A 26,325-nucleotide genomic window follows, 5' to 3' on the forward strand; every position below is an offset into this window, starting at 1 on the left:
TACAATTATTGACGAAGGCACTTTCACAGCTGGTGATGATATGTCTGAGTGAGATATATTTATATTTTTGTAGATTTATCTATGTTTCATAACACATAATCTTTCCATCGATGGGAACTGTGCGACGAGCCCTTTCACTGCCCCTTCCAGGTCAAAATAACACGGAGGATGACGAAGAAGCGAAACTCGATGATTCGTGTTTGTCAACAGGCGATTTAGGTTTGGGATACGGATTGAGGCCGGGTGGTATACCTGTTCGCACGATAGAAAATGACAGCGAATCAGTGGAAACGTTTTTGGCCAGCCCAAGTAGTTTAAAACAGACGGCTTTGAGATGGAATTCTGCGAAATCTCCAACTCGAACGGTCAAATCAAAACGAACTAGGAGAAAAATTTCCGAAAGCGATTGTGATGCGGAAGAAGAATTTCCGATTTTTGACGGGATTACTATGGGAACGTCAATGCGACAGCAAAGGAAATTATATGAACACGGTATTGAGGAAATAATTAAACACAAAGGAAGTCTTTCTGTCGCAGGAAATTGTCCAGGTAAAGTTCGTGTTATGTGTAGCACGTCAGAACTTAAAGACAATATTTACATTTGTATAACACGTATATCATGACGTACAAATGTAAACCATGGAATTCCATGTGTAAATATACCACTGTGAAATAAGTAGTTTTACATGGGAGCAAAACTTCAATGTAATTGTACATTTGTATACTACATGTCGAATACATGTACAAGTATATTGGTGATACTCACCCCCCCCCCCTCCGTCCCCTCTCTCTCTCTCCCCGTCACACACACACACACACACACACACACACACACACACACACACATATATATACATGTATATATACTACTAATAATAAAATTATATAATATATCCAGTATGTATATCAAATTGACAAGATTGAAATAGAGTATGGTTAACATTTATTGATATATATGTATGCTCAGACCACTAACAGTATTTTTTAGTGGTCTTAGATACATATGTATATCACATAATTGTGTTGTTTTTGTTTGTTTTTGGTTGTTGTTTTTTTTGGGGGGGAGGGGGTGATGTTTTGAAACTGAACATTGATACTCTCCCCCCTTCCCCCATTACCAATACCAATGTTGAATTCCTGTAAACATGTCAGTTTCCTAACTGACCCCACCCAGTCATGTTTTGGACAGTCATACATAATCATATGAAAGTATTTATGATTTAAATATAAAGCATTGTTATTTATGATTTAAATATAAAGCATTGTTATTTGACTGCTGACAAAAGGCCAGCTTTTCAATCCAAGTTTCTCACATTACTATTATCTTCTTAGTGAAGTCATACAAATTAAATACCATGTATGATCATTCTTTTGTTCAGGGCCAACTTTTTCTTTTAGCTCTTCCGGACAACCATTTTTTCACACCTACATGTCAATTATAATCCCACTCCTAACTGGGTTTTTCAGATATTATAATACTTATGATCATAATTTACTTTTTCAATATGTAATTTGCATTCCATTGTTTCTTTATGGATAACATTTCATTCATTGTTTCCCCCAGATTTCAATGATAGTTTTTGTTGTTGTTGAAATTTACACAACAAAAGAATACATTCATGCCAATTAAATTTTAAAGCGTTAGTTGTTATTGTTTTGTAGAAATATAACAGGCTGAAACTGATAGTAAGAGACAAATGTAGAGACATGTACAATGTACAATGTACTACATGACAACTACAATAAATTTATATATTCATAGATTTATCCTATTTCATATTAAATGAGGTGAATGTCATTCCAGGAAATAAAGGTGTTTTCAGAAATTTTGGGTTCTGGAAACTCATTTCATGATTTCGCATCACATAATTTGATAAATTTCATGTGATTACGAACAAAACACCAATTGAAACTATATTTCACATTCATTGTTCTCATATAATTGGTCTGCTGTTGCATCATGGGACTTAGCAGTCATTGGTCCACTGTTGCATCATGGAACTTAGCAGTCATGCATGTGCATTAGGTGAACAATGAATATTCATGACTCCTAAGTGCTTATCGCCATCAAATAAAAAGGTTTAAAAACAGTCACCCAACCTACGGAACACAATTAATACTAATAGAGCAGATGTTATGTTTTAAATACTTGCTAGTTGTAATTCTTACTCTAGAAAGCGGGCACTGAACAGACTTGGTGGGATGAGGCATCATGGGAAATAAACAAATGTACACAATTAGGAGCTTCACATACCTAGAGTCATTGTGAACACCTGCCCAAACAATGAGAGGCAGTGTTTCAATATAGGTGACTGTAGTAAGCTTCTGATTTTGTTTATTTCCCATAATGCCTCACTCCAGTGTACTTATACAGGCCTCTGCTAAACCAGATATGGCCATAGAGAGGTCATGTGATGTAGGAGTGATGAAAATAATAGAAATGCAGCTAAGATAAAAATCAGCTTCACCTTTCTTTTAAATTTAGTTTCCAGATGTAACATTTCTACAACTACATTCAGGATAGTATGCTCTTTTCATGACCTTTACCAGATACATTGAAAGTATTCATTGATCTTAAAGTGGCCATATGGATGAGGATTGGGTATTTATTTTGCATTTCTAATTTATAAAACAATTCTATTATGGCGTTCTACTTAAAAATTCAACATGAAACAACCTTGACAAAGTATGTTTCTGTAATGTAATTCAATACTTTGCAAAAAGCTAAAAAATGTGTAGAAAGTTTGTCATTGTACATACAGTAACAAAGATTTTACACGTATGTCATTTCTTCCACTTAATTGTTTGCAATGTATTGAGTTACAAACAAGGACTTGGCATATGCTGTTTCATGTTAATTTTTCAAGTAGGAAGCCATGATAAAGTTGTTTTATAAAATTAAAAATCCAAAATAAATACCCAATCCTCATCCATATGGCCACTTTAGGTTCAAAGTCCTCTGGTGAAATATGTATTTTAGGGAGAACATGTCAGTTATCTACTATACATTTGTACTTACAGCTATATTTTGTACAGCTCAGCAAGAATCTTCTGATCTAACACAAATTATAAGTGTAAAATTTGAGAGATGTGATATTGAATTACAAAATTGATATTATCAGGAATATATTGTTGACAGTAAGCAGACATGTACTGTGCAGTAGGCAAATAACAAGACAATATGACTTGATTCTGACTGTTATTATTATAATGATTGTTATTTGGTTGTATTACATGTACACATGTAGTAACAGCCTGTTCTGAGTGTTCACAAAACTTGTGAACTACATGTTGTGTACAATTTAATGACACCACCAGATTGAGGGGAATACATGGTGTAAATGTTATATGTATACAACGTCGTAAACCACAGCCTCTTTTACTGCACCGTCCAAGATGCACCGCCCAGAGGTTGTTTTAGCAGAAATACGTATTCTGGTTTGCGAGGGTGTTTTTTTAAAAATTTCGTTGCTTCAGCAGAAATACAAGCTCTGACTTGCGAGAATGTAGATACAAGAAATGAGAGTAACCACAGCTGTATAAACAAGTATCAGTGCAAAATATTGAAATATGGTGGGTATGACATATTTGATGTATGTGTACACTGTATTATATGACAGTGGAAGCTGAGCTTTTGGCTAGCTAAGATAGATACCAACTAAAACTACGATATTGTTGTGATGTGTTGATATAAGCTATTGAATGGCTCAGCCTGTTGCAAAAATCCCTGGGTAAGATTACATCAAAAACCACAATTTTACCTATAAAGTCAGTCCAGGTGTACATTTGTATGAATGGGCACCTGGTGGAACAGCAGTTGCTATGAAAAAAATTTAACCAGATAATGATAATAATGATAATAAAGATATTTATATAGCGCCTAGTATCCATCAATGATGCTCACTGAGGCTTTACAATAGAACTGTTACAGATAAGCTCTCTCAAAAAGGTATGTCTGCAATAACGGAAAAATAAACAAAATGTGATAAGAATAATTGTTAAAATATTGCTTTGCATGAACGAATACATAGGATTTACAACAACAACAACAACAACAACAACAACAACAACAACAACAACAACAACGATTATTCTCACAGCACTCGCTGATACTATACACGTGTTAACAGTATATGCTATTTGTTTAAGTAATCTGCATATGTGAATACATTGATGCTACAGATCTGTACATGTACAGTAGTAGTAACAATACAATATTGATCTTACCTTCAACTGGATGTTTGTTTTCATCATAATCAACAGATGTGACTTGTTTCCATGGCTACTGATATATACCTGTTTATGATATTCCTTAATAATCACAAAGTAAAAAAAAATCCATGACCTCTTAGCCTTTTCAACAAAGTCAGTGGTTTTGCATATATTTATGACTGGCCTTTGGATTAATGTGTTTTAGTACTTTCAATATTTTGGTTTCATTTCACTTTCACATTTTTATTTTAGTTTACAATTTTCTATCACAATTTCTATCTGTATTCTTTAATTTCTATTGTATTGTCCTGTAGTGTGCTGTAGTGTGCTGTACTGTACTGTGCTGTATTGTACTGTACTGTACTGTGCTGTATTGTACTGTGCTGTGCTGTGCTGTGTTGTGCTGTGCTGTAGTTTGCTGTACTGTACTGTGTTGTGCTGTGTTGTGCTGTGCTGTGTGGTGCTGTCCTGCACTGCACTGTACTCTACTGTACTGTACTGTACTGTATGCATTGTACTGTACTCCATATAAACCATATTGTAAATTGTATTGCAAGTTGTAAATTGTATTATGCTGTATTATAATTGCATTGTCAGGTATTATAATTGTATTATACATTCCATTTTAGTACTACATGTACTATTATGTCTCCAAGATGTCACCATTGATCATGATTTTCCACTGAATTTTTGTTATTCTATACATGGATTAGCACAAACGTGATCTGTCTATCCGTTGTTAATGTTAATGGTCTGTTTTTATATATTATTTGCAGAACTCGGTCTAACCAAGACAAATGACAAATTGTCCAAACTTGATCAGCAAATACTTCATCAAAAACTAACACTAGCACAAGAGGTGAGTTACTACATTGCATAATTTGTTTGTCAGTCTTACTCTTACATGTCAGTTGGATTGAAATAGTTTGTTTATCTGACAAACAGTGGACACACACACACACACACACACACACACACACACACACACACACACACACACACACACATTATACAAAAGTACATGGTTAGAACATGGACAGTTCTTCTTAAATGTCACATGACCAATTAATACATGTACATCCCATAATATTATACATTTTGACAGAGACACATTTTCACCGTTTGTCTTTCCAGGAAGTTGAAATTCTTCGCAATGAACTTGAAGCCTTCCAAAGACAATTAGATAGCAAGTACCGGGCAATAAGAATCCTTCAAAGTCAGGTAAGCTATCATTTCCAATATTAATAGTTTCATTATATTTGATGATATGTATCCAGGTAGACTGAAAAAACGATTCATTGTTGTGGACACTCCATTATCACTTAATACAACATGTATGTGTGAGCAAGTGATTGAAGGAACACCATGACAACAATATTTCAGTCTACATCACAAGATATATAATATCAACCTCACAGAAAATAGTATATGCTACATGTGTACATGTACATGTACTATAGTCCAGTCAACTTGAAATAGAACATCATCTGGTGCAACAAATCGTCACGTCAGTGCAATAAGGTCATATCTGCCTATACAATTACATAGCAGATACGACCTTTCTGCACTGATGCAGCGAAATATGTTACTGACTTTGCTGATGACGACAAATATAGATATCCTTGATAGGGTGACATCACCCTACTGGCTAGAACCAAAATAAGCCAGTGTTCTCCTTTATCTGTATACCATTGTATAAATACAGCATGTACAATCAAAATATGTACTTTGAAATTTATGTTTAGGCAGATTCTCTGATGGATGCCTTTCGATCCTACTACAACATTGTTGAGTACTGAGTCTTATACTCTGAGTACAGTGTTGGAATGACAGCCTGTCTGTCATATTTTGATAAATTAGGGAGTTGTAAAAGTGAGTTATAAAATGTGTGGAAAACAAATTGAATGGCTCTGAAATGTTATAAAGTGACAGCTTTCATAGGTTTGTAAAAGGTATGTTTCATTGTCTGTTTGAAAAGGTCAGTTGATCCTGTCATTGTGTAGAAATGTAACAGCCTGTAGATATCATTTGATGAGTCAGACACATTTCGTAACATATTTGGGTATGGATTGTCAACATGTGTACAATGTATGTACATTATACAACTGTTGACATGCAAGCAGTAACTTGTGTTCTCCCCACTATGGAGAAATCATGGTGCTACCACCAACACCATCCTTGCCACCCAGGCTGCCATGCTTGCCAGGTTTCTGCCACGCTTCAAAAGCGTTCTACCGTCCTTGAGCTTTAGTAATCTTTGAATGACAATATTATAATACTTTCACATGAAGCAAATTGTTGATTCCAATGTCTATCTGTGTAATTATGTAAATATAAACATGTCAGAGTATGTTTCAATATTGAAGACATGCATATTATATGTTGATGATTATGCATATCATTATTCAAATTACCATACTATTGATATGTAAATTATTATGCAAATTTATTATGTCAACCTTGCAATCTAACCTTGGGAGAGCAGTTGTGACAAGCAGAACTTATTACAAATGGGGATAGTAAATAGACTGTAATGACGTGTTCTGGGCTTACATGTATCAGCCTGCCTAATATTTGGGGAAAGGGAGATTAGACTGCGCCCTCAACGGCTGATCTGTCAGTCAAGGATAGTAAACTAATGAATTGGAGTAATAACACTTGGCACAGCATGATTGAAGCACAGAAACATGTTTGAAATATTTTCAATGTGTTATACATTTGGTACATGTACATTTCATGTGTATGGTGTATGATTGGATATATTGATGATTTGTACAGTCATCATACAAATTAATTACATAGCATTATGACGTAATAATCCAACATGACATTGTTGCATAAATAACCACATGCAACTGATTAATATCAACAAACATTTTTTGATAATGCCGGTATAATATATTATGAGTAATAATAAGCTCTGTCGGTGGGAATAACATGATCAATACCACAAAGGTTTGTGGACATTATTAATGTGCCTTATTTACATACAATGCAAGTGAAAGTAAGCATGATTCATGTGTTGGGTTGTTTGCATTTCATTCTCTGTGTTTATAGTATATAGATTTTGATGGTGTCCAACCAGCATGATGGATAAAACATTTAATGGCAAATTTTGATAACATTTTTGGTCGACTGACATATTTCTGTTTCTTCTGTTATATGAACTGTATGTATTGTGTTTATATCAATGTAAACACCTTGTTGGTCGCTTCTTGTACTACCAGGCATTTGGCATACAATAACATAATGAAAAATTTAAACCTATGTATTCCCTGTGTATAGTTAGTTTAATGGGGGAGTAAATATACACTAACACTGTAGACCTGGACAGTTTCACTGAAGACTTATTTTGTAGGAAAACAAAAACAGGAAAAATAAGTAGTGACTGAAATGTCTCTTTATACACAGGCAGATTGTTAGGCTTAATAATTCTGATTATTAAAATAAGTCTTTCTGAACTAGTTGAAGTCAGTAAAATCACAAAATTTTCCAGCGGTGAAAATGTACTGAAAGGTTTACAGTATACCGAAGTTGTCATACAAAGGGAATTTGAAGTTTACAGTCAGCAGTAATCAGGAACCCCTTCACAAAATTAGGAATCACTCACTGCCTTATTAGTGTATCACCCCAAATGTAGTAAGTGAAATATCATCCCATAGTTGTCTGAAAAAAATGAATTGTGACCAAACTTAGTCTAGTTACTATACAGGTAATCGTTCTCTATAATTCTCGCTATCTGCAATACAATTCTATGCATCGCTAAGGAGTCAAATGGAACGCAGTCTCGCGACCGCGCTTGCATTTGTCGACACCTACACTTCTGGTCGCCTATGTCAATACACGTGAATGTTTCTTCCAAACAGTTTATTTGTAACAAATAAGATAAACGCAAGTTTTAAGCTCATATAATTATGGAGGTGGGAAATTTAAATATGTACAGTATCTTTCCAGAGCAAAATTACAAGAGATGTATACAACTGAAAATGGGAAAGAAACATTCCTGTGTATTAGCATAGCCGACCGGAAGTGTAGTTGTCGACATTAGAACAAGTTAGACTTCGTTCCATTTGACTCCACAGTGATGTGTAGAATTGTATTGCAGGTAGCGAGAATTGATCACTTTCCAATGTATAGTCAAATGGACAAATTCTATCTCATATCTAGCTAACTCTCCTGCTGGGGAAGGGTTGAACAGTGCATGCCAGTAGTAATCTATCACACACTGATAGGCAGATGTACTTGGTTACTTTATTCAGTTTACTACGAACTCAACCTCCAGTTTGAATGTAAGTCACATGAGGATGCAATAATGTCATCACACCTATATATCATTGCTTCAGTAGCATAAATTATTTATTAGCATAAAAAATTCCTAGACTTATACAATGGAAATGATTGTAATGCATATACAACTAGACAACATGTATACCAAACTATGTAGTGAACATGATATGATCCTCAAATAACTAATCCTCTATTGACATAAATACTAACAATCCAATTTCTTTCTGTGGTGTGTATATGTGTGTATAGACAACTCAAGTAAGTGTGTCAATATGTTTTTTTCATGTAAATATCAAGTGCATCTTTCATTCATTTAGAAAATGCATCATCCATATGGTGGCAGAAAATATTTAAAAAGTGGGATTTCATATCATTTCATATCTATCTAAAACTCTTCATCTACATCTGTATTCTGTGATATACAGTTAGTACCATGGTATATTTGTTGCTAAATTCATGACAGTCATCTAAGCTCTTCTTTACATCCTTTTGTGAATGCATACAATTATGATAAATAGCGCCCTCGTGCAGGGTGTTAGTCATCTACTCTTGTTTTTCAGTGCGTTTTTCTATTGACTATGTAAAGTGCTGTTTACTTTGCATGGGAAGTTATAAATTGGTGTTAAATTCTCACTATCTCTTGTCATAACCTAGAATGTAAGGTATGTCTTATTGCACTGCCCTCAACGGTCTTGATCTATAAAGGGGTTTGTGTGAGGGCGCCCCAACATGGTGTTCCTTACAGATTACTGGTAGTTGTGACCAAATGTAAGAATTTATTTTTAAAGCTGGGAAACAAGGATTCCGATATGCATTATTAAACTGGTGTAACTTTTTCCATCTAGACTGCAGTGAATAATTGATAAAACTTGTAAACTTTCTATGTGTAGAGTTGATGATATTATAAGAGACACTCATCACAGCATACATGTATTTCTTCTAACAAACTTTCTACAAACATTTCCAACACCCCTAACTAACAGTCTTACTCTCAATGTGTGTTTGTGTGTGTGGGGGGGGGGGGGAGATGGGTTCGCGCATGTGTGCATGCATCCTGCATATATGTGTGTGTGTGTGTGTGTGTGTGTGTGTGTGTGTGTGTGTGTGTGTGTGTGTGTGTTTATGTTTGTATCTACATTTGAATGTATGTATGTATGTATGTATAATGTGTATGTGTGTGTGTGTGTGTGTGTGTGTGTGTGTGTGTGTGTGTATGTGTGTGTAAATGTCCATATTATTAAATATGTGTCAGCTGTTGTGAGAGGTGGGCTTTATAGATGTTGACTTGGGATTAAGAACTGACAAATTTATGGTAAATGAGGTTAGCTGGGGTACAATGGTCCTTTCATGTAGTTTAATATTTATGTTTGCAAAGTAAGTAACTGATAAATGTATTCTTTTTGTACAGGCTCTCTTAGCTCAGGCCAATCAGCTTGAAACAACTGTGTCAACAGAGGCTGCAAAGAAAAAACTTGAAACGGTAAGTTCCTTAAAATGAATATTATATGTACTGTATGCCATATCTTTGTATAGGATGTCAACTCTCTATAGTTTGAGTGAATGTCTTTGTATAGGATGTCAACTCTCTTCAGTTTGAATGAATGTCTTTATAGTTTGAGTCAATGCCTTTGTATAGGATGTCAACTCTCTATAGTTTGAGTGAATGTCTTTATGTTACTATCCCATATCTTTGCATAGGATGTCAACTCTCTACAGTTTGAGTTGGAGGCACAGAATGGCTCCATGATGCTGAGTGAACAAACCTGGGCTGACAGATTTGACCGGTAGGTTGATGATACACATGTACAGTAGTGGCAATCAAAGCTTCAGTTTATAGATGGACACAGACCAAAACTATTGTTTGGACATTAGGGTGGTGTTTCTGATAGGTACAATGTAGCTTTACTCAAGTGGCCACACACTATCTTGGTTATAGGGTAATTATATCCACGCAACAGAGGCACCACTAGCACTCATCCAGTTGTGTTAATCTACCACATCAAACAACAATAGTTTTTAGTCTGTGTCTGTCTTGCTAAGCCGGAACCTTGGTTGCCGCTGTAGTACATATATCAATTGAAGACAATCAGTCAGATAAACCAACTACTGTACTTAGCTATCTAGCTATCATTTAATGACAGATGTGTGATTTATATACATGTACAGGTAAACCAACAACTGTATCTAGCTATCTAGCTATCAACTATTAACTAATGACAGATGTGTGATGTATAAACATGCGCAGGTAAAACCACAGACTGTATCTAGCTATCAACTAACGACAGACGAAGTCACTGCTCCTGTAGAATTTACAGTGCTATGCATTATTAAAATTCCTAGTGACAACAGCAAGGCTCAAACTGTCAACTTGGACATTCCAAGCTGGCCATTTGACTATTGTGACTCAACCCCCCCCCCCCCCCCCCCCCCTTAACATGCATGTATTGTACCTGTTTGATACAAAGTGAACTATTTGTGAATCAGTCATAATTCTAACTAATAATACATGAACTGTAATGTTTTTTTTCTCACTGGTAGGGTATGCTTAGAGAATGCTGCACTGATGGCCACTCTGAGAGCAAAGGCAGATGAACTCAGCAAAGTACACGCAGAAAAAAACAGTAAGTCCACATGCAGTGTTCATTCAAGAGTGTGGAATTTGCACGAATTTCCTTCAAAAAGCCCCTAGAAATATGACAAATGAGGTCCAGACGCCACATTCAAAAAATGGTCTTTGGTGTCGTGTTTTCAATGAGTTCATTAACAACACAAAGCAAAATATTCTGACTTGTTTTTTAACCAAAAGGCTACCGACAGGCGTCTAGAATTTGATACATGTGATCTAAATCTGTCACATGTTTACGGGGTAAATTGATACAAAGTCTAACTTTATGAGTGAGACTGTTAATGTTGCCAAATGCTTAATGTTACATGTATGACTCCAATGATTGGTTTATTTCCATAATGGTGCCAATCAAAATATCTCTGTTACCAACTGGCCAACAAGAGAACCAAAGATCATATATATTGAAGAATACTATTTACAGCTGTGAATGTTACCAGTAAGCTTAATCCAAATTGCAAGGTCAAAGGTCAGGCCATCACGCTATCCCAATTTGATGTCAGAGCAATTTCTTCCAAAACTTGTTTCCCTTGTTTCTTGTGAGACAAAGTATGATGGGTTGGTAGGACTTTGAAAAAAACAACTTTTGAAAATGGAAATCTCACTTGTATATTCATATGCCTGTAAAACAAGAGAAATACATCTCATAGCAGTGATAAACTTTAAACATGTTAAAGTGACTTGTCGTAGCAGCTAATGTGTAGTGTCAGTAGAGGTCTTTCTCAAATTACGCCATTAGTGTGACATGTGTAACACGGTGAGGTCAATAGCCGGCATGTAATGTATGGAAGCCATATGTTGACACACATGGATGAAACTGATCCTTTTGTCACTATGTTTTGAACCCCTGAGTAGTGGTTTCTTAATCAATGACTTGAGATTTCTTATCTTGTCTATTTAAAAAAAAAAAATGTTGACTCTTAAATTTGTCACAGAGACACATTCTACCTTAACTTTATCATGTGAAGTTGTAAAAGGAAAAAGGCAATTGTTCCTGAAGTACCATGATGACATAGTTTATCAGTATGTCTATAGCATAAATACAACCTGCAAAAGAACACCGGTGCGTTTACTTGAAAGGAGTGAACCAAAGAAAGATTTCAGACACAATTAGGTAAAAACAACAATACAATTGATATGAAAATGACAGGGAGTGCCTCTTATGTAGGTTCGTGCAATGCTTTTAACAGTTTGTTTATATCTGTGTAAGTTATAATGTAACAGTAACAGTTGGACTTACAGGGTATAATAATTTGTAGTCGTTCTATGAGTATTTTAGAGTTATGGAATCCATTCTATCAGCAAACAGAGTTATCGGATCCGGGGCTCATGTGGTGGTTACACTTTGATGAGTTACTACCACTAATTACATTGTATATCTTTGCTTGAAACTTGCCTCATTCCTGCTTACCACAAGCAAGCAAACTCATCGGTGTTTTTTTGCTGGTTGTATATAACTCGTATATTTACTGTTGTCTATTACACTTTATGTGAATCAATATTATTAGCCCCCCCCCCCCCCCCCCCACACACACACACTTTGTAGTGTTTATTTGTTGCCACCAATTTCCTGCAAGTTTGCTAGACCCCCAAGTCGTTTCTAAACTCTTCAATACTTATCAGAAGTAATGTAAAGTTTATTGAAATGTATTGAGATAACTTTCACCATTTTTTTCCCAGGCGTTGCAAGAGAACGAGATGAATTGATAGCAATGATGGATGTAAAGGAAAGACTGCAATATGAAAAACAGAAATCAACATCTTCTGATAACTATATGGTCAACAGCGTTGCCGAGGTATGTCATAGTAGTAGATACAACTTTATATCATTATTACATATGTACCAGAGATAACTGTACTTGCACCGTTGTACGCACATACTGTATTAGCATCACAGTGCAACACCGGAAAATTATTGCCTGTCTGCAAATGATATACAAATGATATGCAAATGAGGATGCAATCATTTGTTGTACATGAAAGCATGGAATAACACAGTATCATATGTATGGAAATTTGCATGTTTTGGATAAACAGATTTGATAATAACAGGACCCCATTCTGCGTTATTCCAGTGTGGGTGCTATGGGTTACATGTATATACACTTGTGCTTGCAGTGTCTTCTGCTGCACTTTCAAGAGCGTCGCGAGTGAAAGTACTGCCGCAGAGAACACTCCAAAAAGTCATCATTAATGTATTGAGTGGAAAAGTAATTTTGCTTCCACATCTGTCGTTAGTTGATAGCTAGATAGGTCAGTGGTTTACCTAGATAGGTCAGTGGTTTACCTGCACATGTATATGTATATAAATCACACATCTATCATTAATTGATAGCTAGATACAGTCGGTGGTTTACCTGTACATGTATATAAATCACACATCTGTCATTAGTTGATGGCTAGATACAGTCGGTGGTTTACCTGTACATGTACTATGAGATTGCCAGATTGAATCAAATAGCCCACAGTCCTATATTCTGTGTATCATATTTCAACAACACTGAGTATCCTCCTGTAAATAAACCTTGCGGCGTAAATATATTAGAATTAGGTTTGTTTGAGATTCTCTCTTCTGTCTGGTATTTTGTGTGAATGATAATTATGAGAACATAACAATTACCAGAGTCCCTCAAGTATGTTTTACTTACTATTGATAAAGTTTATCATGCACGGTTTTGTGTCTCCCATATACATTGCATATGCCCCCTACAGCTGAAGTGCTTATACAATACTATGTTGTTCGTTTGAAATTCTGTATTTTGTCTGAAATGTGTTTTGTGTTTACAACAAAATTACCTTTATTAACTTTTAGAGTAGTTATTTTTTGTGCGTGGGTGATACATTGAAGGGAAATTTCTTTTAGCCTTGAGATTTTTTTCTCTTCTCTAGAAATATGAGCTGCTATATATCTTCTTTTTTCTACAAATTAAATTGCATGTAGATATGTACATATGTGTAATATTTGATCCGAAAAGCAGCTTACATTGTGTAGTTTTGAGGAAATTTGATATCATTTGCATATTGTTGATTTACATACATGTTCATTTGCATAATTTTAATGTAAATTATAGTCATCATTTGTAACATATGCAAACCGTGCCATATTGTTTGCTAAGTGCACAGGCCGTGTGGGGAGAATACTTGCCAGGTAACCCACCTAGCCTAATACAGAGGCTGTGTAATAAAGCTGACATTATGTCTTGTCTCTCAATTTGATTAAAATCTGATGTATTGTACACTTTGTGATTTCTTTTTAGCTTATACATTTACTGTTGTTTGTTCTTTTGTGAGCGCTCATTATATCTGACACGACGCCATAGGCATTCCCGTACCAAATCTCATACTTACAAGTAGCCAATCAGAATCTGTCTTACAATATATACACTCAACGTTCAAAATAGAAAGAAAGAGAACCACCAAACAATAATGATAACATCGTTGTCTGCGCTCTGTGCTCATGCTCTTTTCAAACAGAGTGCTCTGAAGTACTGTACCCATATGTTTCGACGCATTACATGTTCTCATTCGTTAAATGAATTCACTCAGTGATGAGATTTGGTACGGGAATGCCTATGGTGTGGTGTCAGATTAAGTAACGAGTGCTAAAAAAGGACAAACGACAGTAAACGTAACAGCCAAAATGAAATTGTGAAGTGTACACTACATCAGATTTTAATCAGATTGCTTGTCTCTTAATACTATAACTTTCAGCAGCTATCAGTACTTGGTGCATGTCATTGTCGGGTTACAAGTCCAGAACCATGTAGCTGTGCCAGAGCTGCTGCAAATCTTAAAAGGGAAAATAGCAGACTCCATGATAAGGTTGGTGTTATCCCAATAATTCTGTTTTTACACTAGACTATAGAGATATCTATTTAGTAATTAAAGGCCTTCTTTGGGTTTCAAAACTGGTTGTTGGACTGGGCGATAGAAATGGTTGGTCCAGAACAAAGGAATGATCCTGTGTTACCAATAGTGAGCAAACACTAATACGGTGACCTGGGATTCAAACAGCCCTTTAACCTGGTATAAATGAACCAGATTTGATCCGAATTTGTCTCCTGTAGGTACTCTTATGTACCATTATGAAGAGTGCCACAGCATACTAATATTTGGACTATTCCATTTTTACACGGGGATAGTTACCACTTGGTTATGCAAATTATGCAACTTACCTTGCACAGATCTTGCCCAAACACTAATCACTTCTAGCCATTACCCCAAAGAATATGTGTGTACATATATTAAAATTTGTTTGATTTGGTGAGCAAGCCGTTTTTGAGAAAATGATGACACAGATAGACAGACCAACAGACAGACAGACACACACTACCAGACAACATTTAAAACAAAAACCTCCTCCTTATGAGAAGTAATGCTCAAAGAATTAAAAACAAAGTAAAAAAATGAACCTCATAATTGTCAAGAAAATGAAAAATCACCTTCATGCAGCAAAAAAAAAAAAAAAAAAAAAATTCTACCTTAATTAGGCGTAAAAAAAAATTGTGTGGTTCCGATTACATTCAATTTTAAAATAGGTGGGGTAGGTAGATTGTCTATTTTATTTTATTATATATTTTTTTTCATGTGTGAGTGTCTAGTTCAGGTTTTCCATTGTTTTCCAAATGGTCTCTGTGTTGTTTATTTCTTCCTATCAGATGTACAGTCATTACAGATTGGAAGAACAGTTTTATGTTGTCTTTTCTAGGTTGATGTCAGTTTCCGCACCCGCTGTTTCTGGCGAGACTTCACAATTTTTGTGATTGTATTATTATTTTTCTCGAATATGTAAAAAAAAATTAGTATCGGCATGAAAAACTAGGTGGGGTCGGGTAACCGGAACCAAACAACTTTTTTTATTTGGCCTTATGGTTTGTTGGAGATATACGGCTTGATTCAAAGATTAGAGACAGCTATTTTGTGACATTTCTAAAGGATGTCACTTCAATGACCTCATCAGCTTTTTTAGTATCATTATCATCATCATCATAATACAGAGTTCATGCTCGTTACTGAAAGGTTAGTGCCTTGGGGAACGAGGCTATAAGCTTTAAAGAAAGCAAAACGCAAAAATAGCGGTGAAAATGACAGCTGAGATGTATCATTTTAATGGTTATAAGGGAGGTTTGAAAAAAGTAGTGGTTTTAAACGTGATTGTCTCTGACATATGAAGTAATACTAGATAATAAAGTTAGTGTTTATAAATAGCGTTTGCCCACACTGTGCTCCAAGCACTTTTCTATGCATCTCGAATGTACTCTTTAGTACTTTTAATGTTCACTGTGTTAACTTTTTCACCTCAAAATGTCATTTTGAATTTTCAGATTGAATAGACAAGTATTGAAGGTTTGTCACTTTTGGTTTATATTTCCAGATAGAACAGGCTAATAAGAACGTCGAAGAGAGCCAGGTTGTAGCTGATGCATACAGAATAGCATTCGAAGAACAACTTGCTAAAAATAAGACTTTGAATAAAAAAATTGCTGAGTGGCTGCAATCTAAACACAAACCAAAGACAAGAAGGAGGGGTCTGAAGTGGATTGACAAACTTGAACAACTGACAAATGGCAACGGTAAGGAAATTTAATGACGTTAGAACCTGCCACTTTCATGACCTCTATGTAACCCTCAAACAAGCATTTCTGGAGACATTGTATCTCAACCGATAGTCTGGCAACAATCTCCTAGCAGATTTTTATTTCCTTCTTTTATTTTGTACTTCGTTTCAAATTTCGTGAAGGAAAATGTGTTCAACTTGCTTTTTATTTTTCTCACTTTACTAGTAGTAGTCACCCAGTGTGATGATCTCACCTCATCCATAATTGATAGCATGCTGCAGGCCCATCACTGAGATGAGTCAAGGGATATACACGATCTCACCACTGTTTTGCACTCACCCACTCAGGCAACTATTTCACACAAAAGAAAAAAAACCCACATTTCCGTTTCAAAATGCATATTTAACATTTAACATTTAACATTCATTTCATTTCTAAAGCGCTTCCTCTATTTAAAAGAAAATATTCAAAAGCGCTGCACAATAAGTTAAAAGAGACATTTAATAAGTTAAAAGAGACATTTAAGAAATACTGTAAAAAAAAAATAAAATAATAATAATAATACACATCAATAGCATATTAAAACCATTCCTAAAAGTGTTTAAAACAGAAACATGGCTAAAATCAACAGTTACAAGTTGTAAGAAACTTTAAACAGGTATGTCTTCAACCCTCTTTTAAATTGTTCTTTAAAAGAGTACATATTCAAATAAAGATCGTGTGTAGACTTGAATAAGTCTACTCAATGGTTCCTTTAAGTTTAATCCGCACAGCAACAGTGATGGTTTATGAAGAATGACTCACTTATATTCCATTTTGTGTCGTAACTGCCTTGACTCCAATTACGATCGAACTCTATCAATGTCATCAGATAGTGCAGGTTTCTCTTTTTAAACTAATAAATATCAGCACCATGATTTCAGGATGTTGCACCATCACATAGCAAAATGTCATTGACCTATCGCAAGATATGAATGTACATGTATGACAATAGAGCTAGGATCAGCTATCAGATTCTTAAAGTAATTAATGCCTTAAAGCTGCTGTGAAGGTCGCTCACTATCAACTCAAATCTTTTGTACATGTAGGTGTAAGTACTAAATTGAGGAAGTCGTTTAAGTGATATGGGTGCACAAATTGAGTGAGAATTCTTTAATAAGGTATAATGGACACCGACAAATGAAATAGGTACTTATTTTGTAAAAAATACTTTGTTGTGCATAGACATATGCTGTATAATCAATTAGGGGTAACCTTCCAGATGGATTTTCGTGGTTATTGAGTCCAATATTGTATTTAATCTTTACAATCCAGATATGCATTTTAGTACAACTGAACAGAGGTTCCAATAGTAATACATACATTGCATACATACATGTATATGTGTGTGTGTGTGTGTGTGTGTGTGTGTGTGTAGGTATGTATGTATGTATGTATGTATGTATGTATGTATGTATGTGTGTGTGCATGCATGTGTTCATGTGTGTGTGTGTGTGTGTGTGTGTGTGTGTCTGACTGACTGACTGTCTCACTGTCTCTGTGCACGTGTGCGTGTGTGTGCGTGCGTGCGTGCGTGCATGCATGTGTGTGTACTTGTCTGGATGTGCATGTGTGTGCAGATGTGTATGTGTTTGTACTAAATGACTTAAAGTCTATAATTGCCTAAAGTTTGTATTTGGTGGGGCCATTACTTCAGGGTGTTTAGAGGGGAAAGTGTTCAAATGAAATGATCACAACACATGATACTGGTAACCAAATGTGAATTTTAGGTAAAAAAAAAAGCTTTAACGTCAAAAAGTACTGGGCAGATTGGTCTGAAATTATGTGGGTATGTGAAATCATGAACACTTCAATCAGATTGCAACCTAACTTTTCATGATTATTTTGAAATAAATTTTCAATACTCATGAACAGAATTCTCTCAAAATTTAGAAAAATGATGTGTGAGTAAAACCGACTGGTTGACTGGTAATAACTTCCATCCTATATTAGCATTACACTGCTTTAAACCGCAATGTTAGATCTTGGATTAGTACTATTCTCTCATTGGAATCATTACGATTAAAAATAGTAAAATTATTCTTTTGTTGAGGGCCACTTTTTCTAAAGTTGTACCAGACAACTGTTTGTCACACGCAATATTTAACTTCATCAGATTGTCAGTGTCAGTAATAAATATTTCAAGCTCTTTGCATTTTCTTATTGCAAGCTTACTTGACTCTGTGTGTGTTATAGTCAAATGTCAAAGCAGTTTAAACCAACCTAAACCATTACAGCGATTCTTTAGTTCCACGTAAATTACCAAAATTTGTGTGATTTTGTTTTCCATTAGGAATTTGCACTAAAACAGGGTTTGATTGAGTCACGTTTCTGAATTAGGTTTGTTTTCCCCAGTGATAACAACTTGACATGCTGAAGTGGCCTTGCTAAAGGCAGTGAAAATAACATGTTGTTGGAGTGTTGGTAGCTTTATGCATAAAAGTCGATATTGATTGGTAAGACATCTACTGATAAGTCACAAGACAGGAAACAAAAAGGTTTGATGACTCCAGGTAGATGTTGATCAGATGACTGACTTGCCCATTTGCGTCTGACCATCTCTAAGACTATCTATCTGTCTGTGTGGCTGTTCGTCCTTTCGTGTGTGTGTGTGTGTGTTTGTGTGTGTGTGTGTGTGTGTGTGTGACACTGTGTGTGTAAAGTAAGAGAGAAATGCTGGTCAGATTTCCATAATGTCTAATAGGAATTTCATTTTGAATGCTCATTTTGGGAGATTGGACAAATATTTTGATATGTAGTGTTTCTTATCATCCAGGCAACAAACTGGAAACCAGAAATGGTACAAGTAAGGAAAATGGCTCTGCTAATGATTCTGATACCAGTGGTAGTAAATCATATGACTGTAGTATACCATTGGCAATACCAGAAGATGAAGATTCTTCCTGTGTTGTAACAACTATGACAGAACTTGTAAGTAAACATATAGCAAACCACAAATCAGAAATTGAATTGCCAATCATCTTACCATTGTAAGAATAAATTGCAAGTTTTGGTACAAGTTTCATTGTGAAGGTTGGTGCAATTCTGTCGAATTTGATACAGAAGTTTGATACCATTGCTGCATATACATATCATAGTGAATGCAAAAAGCTAGAAAAAGTTGATTACAGGCTTGAATTTTAATACGCAGTAACATTGTTAACTTGTCTTCTGAACCAAGGATATAAAGGATTTAGTATCCTAGAAACATCCAAATTGTAATCCCTAGCAACCATAACAATAGCTATAGCAACTGTAAACTGTAAAGTTGCTTTTCTACTAATGACAAGATGGATTTGAATAATTTTGTTACAGTCTGTTGTGTTAAAATTAAATGACTGCTGGGTGTTTAATTTGTTATGTTCAAACATGTAAAATCTGATTTAGTTCAGTCATAATTCTAATGATTTGTGTTCATATGTATCATTGGCCTGTAATATGACAGCTGTACAGAAACGTTGATTAGAAAATAATTCCTTGTTTATGATTTCTTTTTTTAAAGTTAAATGACAAGTGTGAGGCATTAGCCCATCAAAAGATGGTTGCCAGAATGTTAGCCAGGAAGACTCAAGATTTGGAGGAAAGCATGAACAAACTTAACCCTAGTGACAAATAACGAATATGGTCAAAGGGAAAAGGACATACTTAAAGAAGAAGATATGGATTTTGGTCCTTCTGAAGCTCTCCAATTCAAATCTCAAGACTGGAGTGCACATAGAAATTTTTAACTCAAGATCAAGTTCAATGATTTCACCTGGATAAAATGTCATTAGAGAGAGAGAGCTTAGAAGTTGGCATACTTACTGAAATTCAAATTTTTGTAGCTTTATGTACATATAGAAGTTACAATCTATATTTGATACATAGAATAGAACATTTACATTTAGTGCTCCATCTACATTATTTTTCAAAATAAGTTGTACTACTTGCCACAGCAATTTTATCAACTCTTAACGATTAAAAAAAAAGAAAAAGAATTTTTTGTTTCACTCACTGCCTTAAAAAAATAACCTGAAAGGTCAATATATATCTTCTGTCGATGTGAAAAAACTTTCAGAAAATATTGATCTTTGCTTGGAAAGCAATCTTGTTATTTAATATTTATTTGTTTTGAAAGATAGTCTTGCCAATGAGTAGGCTTCAAAAGTTGAATTTCATTTCCAAAGATTTAAAACAGTGTCTGAAAGGTGTGGATTATAGCTGATAGCTGATTCAAGGAGTAACTCTTGAGTCCTCCACTGTTAATTATTTATTGCCATACTCACAAAATCTTATATTAAACCATACATGAGCCAAGCTTCCATGTTTATTTGTATTGCTGTCGATACATAGCACGATGACAATGTGTTCTCATTATCACATCAGATTTATTTATGTCTATTAGTACATGTATTTAGTAACAATTCTTATATATTTTACTGAAATATTAGGTAAAAAGTATTTATTAAGTGTTTTTATTTCCTGAATACTTGTTCTATTCAGGAGAAGATTTACAGCATAGATTGTATCAATTTGAGAAAGTTTCAATAACCCTATTAAAACTGCTGTGAGTTCGATGACATTGCAATAATAGTAGAGAAGACTGTGCAAAAGTCAAATATTGAACACATTTTGTTTGTTATACAAGTTTGCATATCATGTGCAATAGTGACAAACTTGTGTCTGTATTCCTATGTTTTAGCTGGAAGAATCACAATGTTAATCTCTGTATACTCTTGTCAGTGACATTGAAAAATGAGTCTAAAAACCTTCTGTATAGTGATTTAGTAGTTACAGATACAGACACCATTCTAGATATGCATTCGTGCATGCAATCTTTGCTATTTGTAGCAAGTAACAATTCATCATGTCAGTGCAAGGTCATACCTGCTATACAAATTGACTGATTCACTGACTTGAAATCATATTCAGTCCATAAGTGGGCAGTGAGATGATGATTCTATCTGTTGATCCAATAATTTAGCAGTTAGTTTCAATGACTGTTAAGATGCATTACTGTAACTGGAGTATTTTTTTTTTCAATCAGATAAATTCACTGAAAATTCATTCACTGTTCAGATACCAATAAGTAGACATTTTACATGTTAATTAGGGGTTGATTGTATCCATATGTTGTACAGTAACAGTTTGGAATGGTGATCATATTGGGGTGCTGATTTTTAGGTGACCACCCAAAATAGATTGATGGGATTTATTGTACCATATTATGTGTACAGCTGTACAGATACATTTGCCCACAGGCGGTGCAATACTGTTCAGGGTGTACTAAATTATGAGTATAAAGTCATAACATCCCACAAAACAGTTTCAAAAAATGTTCCGGTCACAGCTAGTACAGCATTAAGTTACATGTTGTAGGTATAACTTTTACTCACACCTGTCAAAGTTATGATTCTCTGTATGTTGTTGTAACAGTTTGTAGGGTATGTGAAGTGCTATATACTCTAGCTGATTAATATCAGCATGTGTCAATTAGATAGTTGTAGCCTAAGGATAAAAGACCGATAGCCATTCATTGCTATCTCATGAGAAGTTTCAATAAGGCATCATTACTTACAGGTTTCCTTTTTTTGCTTGTGTTCTCTGAACATGTTTCCATAGTGATCATTTCATTTCAAATGTGAGGGGCTGAAAATATGTATTCGACTACTTATTTTTTTTATGAAATAGGATTTAAAGCTTACTGAACATGTTGTTGCAAGTTTCTGGTTTATTTACACCCTGCCCAACTCACCACTTCATTTGGTGCCATCTAATTTCTGCGACATTCACATCAAATATCATTTTTTAATTGTGCATTAAAATTAACAACTTATTTCTGCCTTAAGGATTAACTCTTTGTGTTTATTGTATAGATTCTGATCATCAGCAAGATTTCTTTAAAGTTCATCCCCTTATTAGAACCATCTGTAGGCTTTGATGTGGCTGCTTTGTCCTGCTCAGTGGGTTGAACAGGATCAAATTTCTTTTTCCAGGAAATAAAGTTGAAATCTTGACATTTACTGGCACGTCTTTCAAGGATTAGCCCTAATAATGGTAACATTGAATGAAATGAATAAGTCATAACTTCTTTAGTTATGTTGTAATTGGTTTTGTGGAAAGCTGTTGTAGAATAGAAATTCATACTTATGTAGTAATAAGGGTAAAGCTACCTTTTTGGAATCTTGTCTTGAAGCAACTATATATCTTTCATTTGAATAACTCAACTGTCATCAGCATAATGATGTTTAAGTGTTTGTTCAGGTGACTTTCTAGTGGAGTCACTTGACGACAATAGACTGTTGTAATTAGCAGGAAGGTGTAACCACAGTAACAGTTGAGGGATGGATGATGTTCTCAAATTTCGATGGATGTGCATATTTTCTTAGGTCAATATTTATCCTGTTTGCATAGGATTTTTGAGTTTTACGTAGAACAGAAGATTGTATGTGTTCTGTGATATCTAAGTAGTCGCTTCTAAGAACAAAAAAGGTAACCTAATCACTATTGCAAGTTATGCCAATGTTTCAAAAGATAACATGTTTAAGGTAATTGCTTATCAGATATACATGCTTACATGTATTGCTCTTTGTGTGGTGACAAACTCGATGCATCACATTGCAATTACCACATTACCAATCCATAAAATATTATCAATTCCAAGTTCTGGCCACACCAAATTTGGCTTATTTGCATGATACTAGAGTTCACTTGGGTAAAAAAGATTTTGTAATTCATGTAAATTTACTCTCAGAAACAGAGCACAGTCCCTCAAAGGGACTGGTTTGATTGTTTCTAGTTACTGGTTAGGTATTTGTTAAATAAGAACCCCGAAGGTATGTATGTATCTGAATTGGACAACTTGTGTGCTTTGACAAAATGGGAATACTCACAGAGAATACTTCACAGACTATATATTTACAATGTTTCAGTGCACAGCATAAATGAAATCTCGTGGATATTCAGTACATTCAATTCACCCTCTACTTAAAATATTAGTTTTGATGTGATGTTGTGCTTGCTTTCTCACATCTAATGGCTTGGATGAATTTCTCAACATGTACAAAGTAAGCTAGGTGTTAAATTTTGTAAAGATAAATTACTTTTACTTTCACAGAAGTGTAGTTTAGATGTCTTCAATATGCTGGCATGAAATATTTGTGCTATCGCTTGATAAACATCAACCCTACCACTAAGTCACCAGTATTCAGCTGTGATATGATATATCAGTAGTCTATTAATATCCAACATTAAGCTATACCTTCATTGGTGTTGTCGATGTATTCTAATTAATGTCTGTTTCAAAATTGTTAACTCACTGGTAATCATTTTATTTGGTGCTGTTGATGTATTCCATTAATGTCTGCGTCAAAATTGTTAACTTTTGATCATGTCATGAAAAATTGATACTTATTATCAACATGTAAATTAGACCAGAAGCAGCAGTATTTATATCTTTAGTTGTGTTTATTTTTGCTGCAGAGTAAAATGTACCTGTTGTATTCTACTTAAGTTAAAAACATAAACCATCACTTAATATTGACAGAATTCGAACTCAAAGCTAATATTTAGGTATAGCATACATGTATATAAACAACTCAATGACATAATTTAGTATATTTACTTTGTATTCTAAAGTGTTAAGGAAACTGCTATAATTATGTTATAAACAATGCAAATATGTTATTTCAAATATCATTGAACGCATGCATTACTTTAATGTTATGCTAAAACATTTTAATCTACCGGTAGTTTTATGCTAGTATTTTCACTTAAGGAAAAAAAGCTTGTACACTCGCTATGTGCCACTTAAATTAAATGGTAATCAAGTATTAGAATCTACATACATTTAAATATGAATGAATTGTGTGGTGATTTAATTAATGTACAATTATGAGTATGGACTGATAGTTTGAATGTAATTTTATTCTGTTGTGGCAAATCAAGTTTATCAGTTTCAATAGTAACCAATCAGATCGATATGATTTTGCAGTAACCAATCAAAATTATGAAATGCTGTAATGTACAGTGGCCAATCAAACTAATGTGATTCTGCAGCAGCCAATGACATTTATTATATATGTAATTCTGTATGCAGTGACCAATCAAAATTATGTAATTCTGTAGTGTCCTGTCAGATTTATATAACTACAGTGACCAGTCAAATTATAGTGATTCTGCAGCAGCCAATGAGATTTATGGGGTTCTGCATGCAGTAACCAATCAAAATTATGTGATTCTGCAGCAGCCAATGACATTTATTATATATGTAATTCTGTATGCAGTAACCAATCAAAATTATGTGATTCTGTACTGTCCTATCAGATTTATGTAACTACAGTGTCCAATCATATTATATGATTCTGCAGGAGTCAATCAGGTGTATGTGATTCTGAAGTAATTTGCAAATAAAATTGCATTTTTTACACTAATGTACGGATTTTTTATGTGCTACCAGGTTATTGTGCCTAACAAGTTAATGAAATTTGAACACTCTTAAAACACATTACATATTATTTGTAGAGAAATACTGTGATTTATTTGGGATGAAGGACTTTCATATAGAATGACTTTTCGACCTTTCTTGGATTGCTTAACATATATTTTGATTTGCGTCTTCCTAGTGTTCAACCCATGTATTATTATTTATTCATAGTGCATAAAATGCAAAAATGTTCACATAATGTAATTTATGACAGTGAAAAAGATGAACTAAACATAAATTAATACTTCTTGTGCCTTACAGCATTTTATTTTTGAGTGATAAAAAAGCTCTTTGTTAGCTTAAAATGTCATTTTTTTTCATAATGTGTAATACTCTTAGTAGTATGGCTGTATTTTTAAAAAGGCTATTGTATCTTTTAAAAGAGTATTTTGATGTTGTAAGAAGACTGTCATCCTTATATTTTCAACAATTGCTTCTGAATACTTAGCAACCTTATAGTCTAAAGTTTCTCATATGCTGCATTATTTAATACATATTAGAGTATGACCTTCTACTTAAGTTACTGAGCAATAAAGTTTATCTTAAAGAAATTGAAGAGTGTGTGTGTGGGTGTGTTTGTTTGCAAGCAGTGATCTTTTATGCTTCAGATAAATCCCTCAAACTTTGATTACATGCCTCGATACACACATACAATCTTTACGATTGATTCAGATAAGAATATCCGGGATACTTGCAAATTAGGTGAAGCTTATTTTTAGTTCACCCCAGGCTATTATAATGAGCTCTGCCTTTACACCTATGTTTATGTCTGTAATATGTCATTTCTCTGACAAGCAATAGCTGATTTCAATCATACCTGGTGCAGCAGTGACATATGATGAGGGACATAGGCACATCCCTTGTTTCGCAACATGTCCACATTTCATAATATGCACAAAAGAATGATGTGGTAAGACAATGCAGATCATGTTGTTGTGCAAGGATGTTGATGTCCAGGCAATGTCAGTAGAGTGCCCATCTAGTTCTCGTGGCTCTGGTGCCTTCAGCTGTGCCATTCAATCCAAACACACACAAACTAACTGTGTGGTGGTATTAGAGGGGAACAACAAATTGCATTAAAATTATCTATGTGGTGGCAGTGGTGGGACACCATTGAGTTGGTTCCCTTTTTATTTCTGACA

General features: G+C 34.6%; 1 protein-coding gene across 3 annotated transcripts; it reads left to right on the forward strand.

The window, feature by feature from the left end:
- Nucleotides 1–25,656, forward strand: LOC144446511 (coiled-coil domain-containing protein 125-like). Of its 3 annotated transcripts, none has more exons than XM_078136287.1 (11): nt 1–549; nt 4,989–5,071; nt 5,347–5,433; nt 9,908–9,979; nt 10,198–10,283; nt 11,038–11,120; nt 12,803–12,918; nt 14,834–14,944; nt 16,497–16,695; nt 19,496–19,650; nt 20,222–25,656. In XM_078136287.1, the coding sequence occupies exons 1-11, from the start codon at nt 111–113 to the stop codon at nt 20,333–20,335; spliced, it is 1,545 nt and encodes a 514-aa protein (XP_077992413.1). In that variant the 5' UTR covers nt 1–110; the 3' UTR covers nt 20,336–25,656. The 3 variants fall into 3 exon arrangements, with proteins under 3 accessions (XP_077992413.1, XP_077992414.1, XP_077992415.1); XM_078136288.1 differs by having other exon boundaries at nt 14,837–14,944; XM_078136289.1 differs by lacking the exon at nt 14,834–14,944.
- The last annotated feature ends 669 nt before the right edge of the window (nt 25,657–26,325 follow it).

Source organism: Glandiceps talaboti, chromosome 15 (assembly GCF_964340395.1).
Source record: "Glandiceps talaboti chromosome 15, keGlaTala1.1, whole genome shotgun sequence".
NCBI lineage: Eukaryota > Metazoa > Hemichordata > Enteropneusta > Spengelidae > Glandiceps > Glandiceps talaboti.

Coding starts and splice junctions, on each gene's coding strand:
- LOC144446511 (XM_078136287.1), top strand. CDS start 111: ATGGGAACTGTGCGACGAGCCCTTTCACTGCCCCTTCCAGGTCAAAAT. Junction 10,284..11,037: donor TGGGCTGACAGATTTGACCG/GTAGGTTGATGA, acceptor TCTCACTGGTAG/GGTATGCTTAGAGAATGCTG. Junction 16,696..19,495: donor ACAACTGACAAATGGCAACG/GTAAGGAAATTT, acceptor CTTATCATCCAG/GCAACAAACTGGAAACCAGA.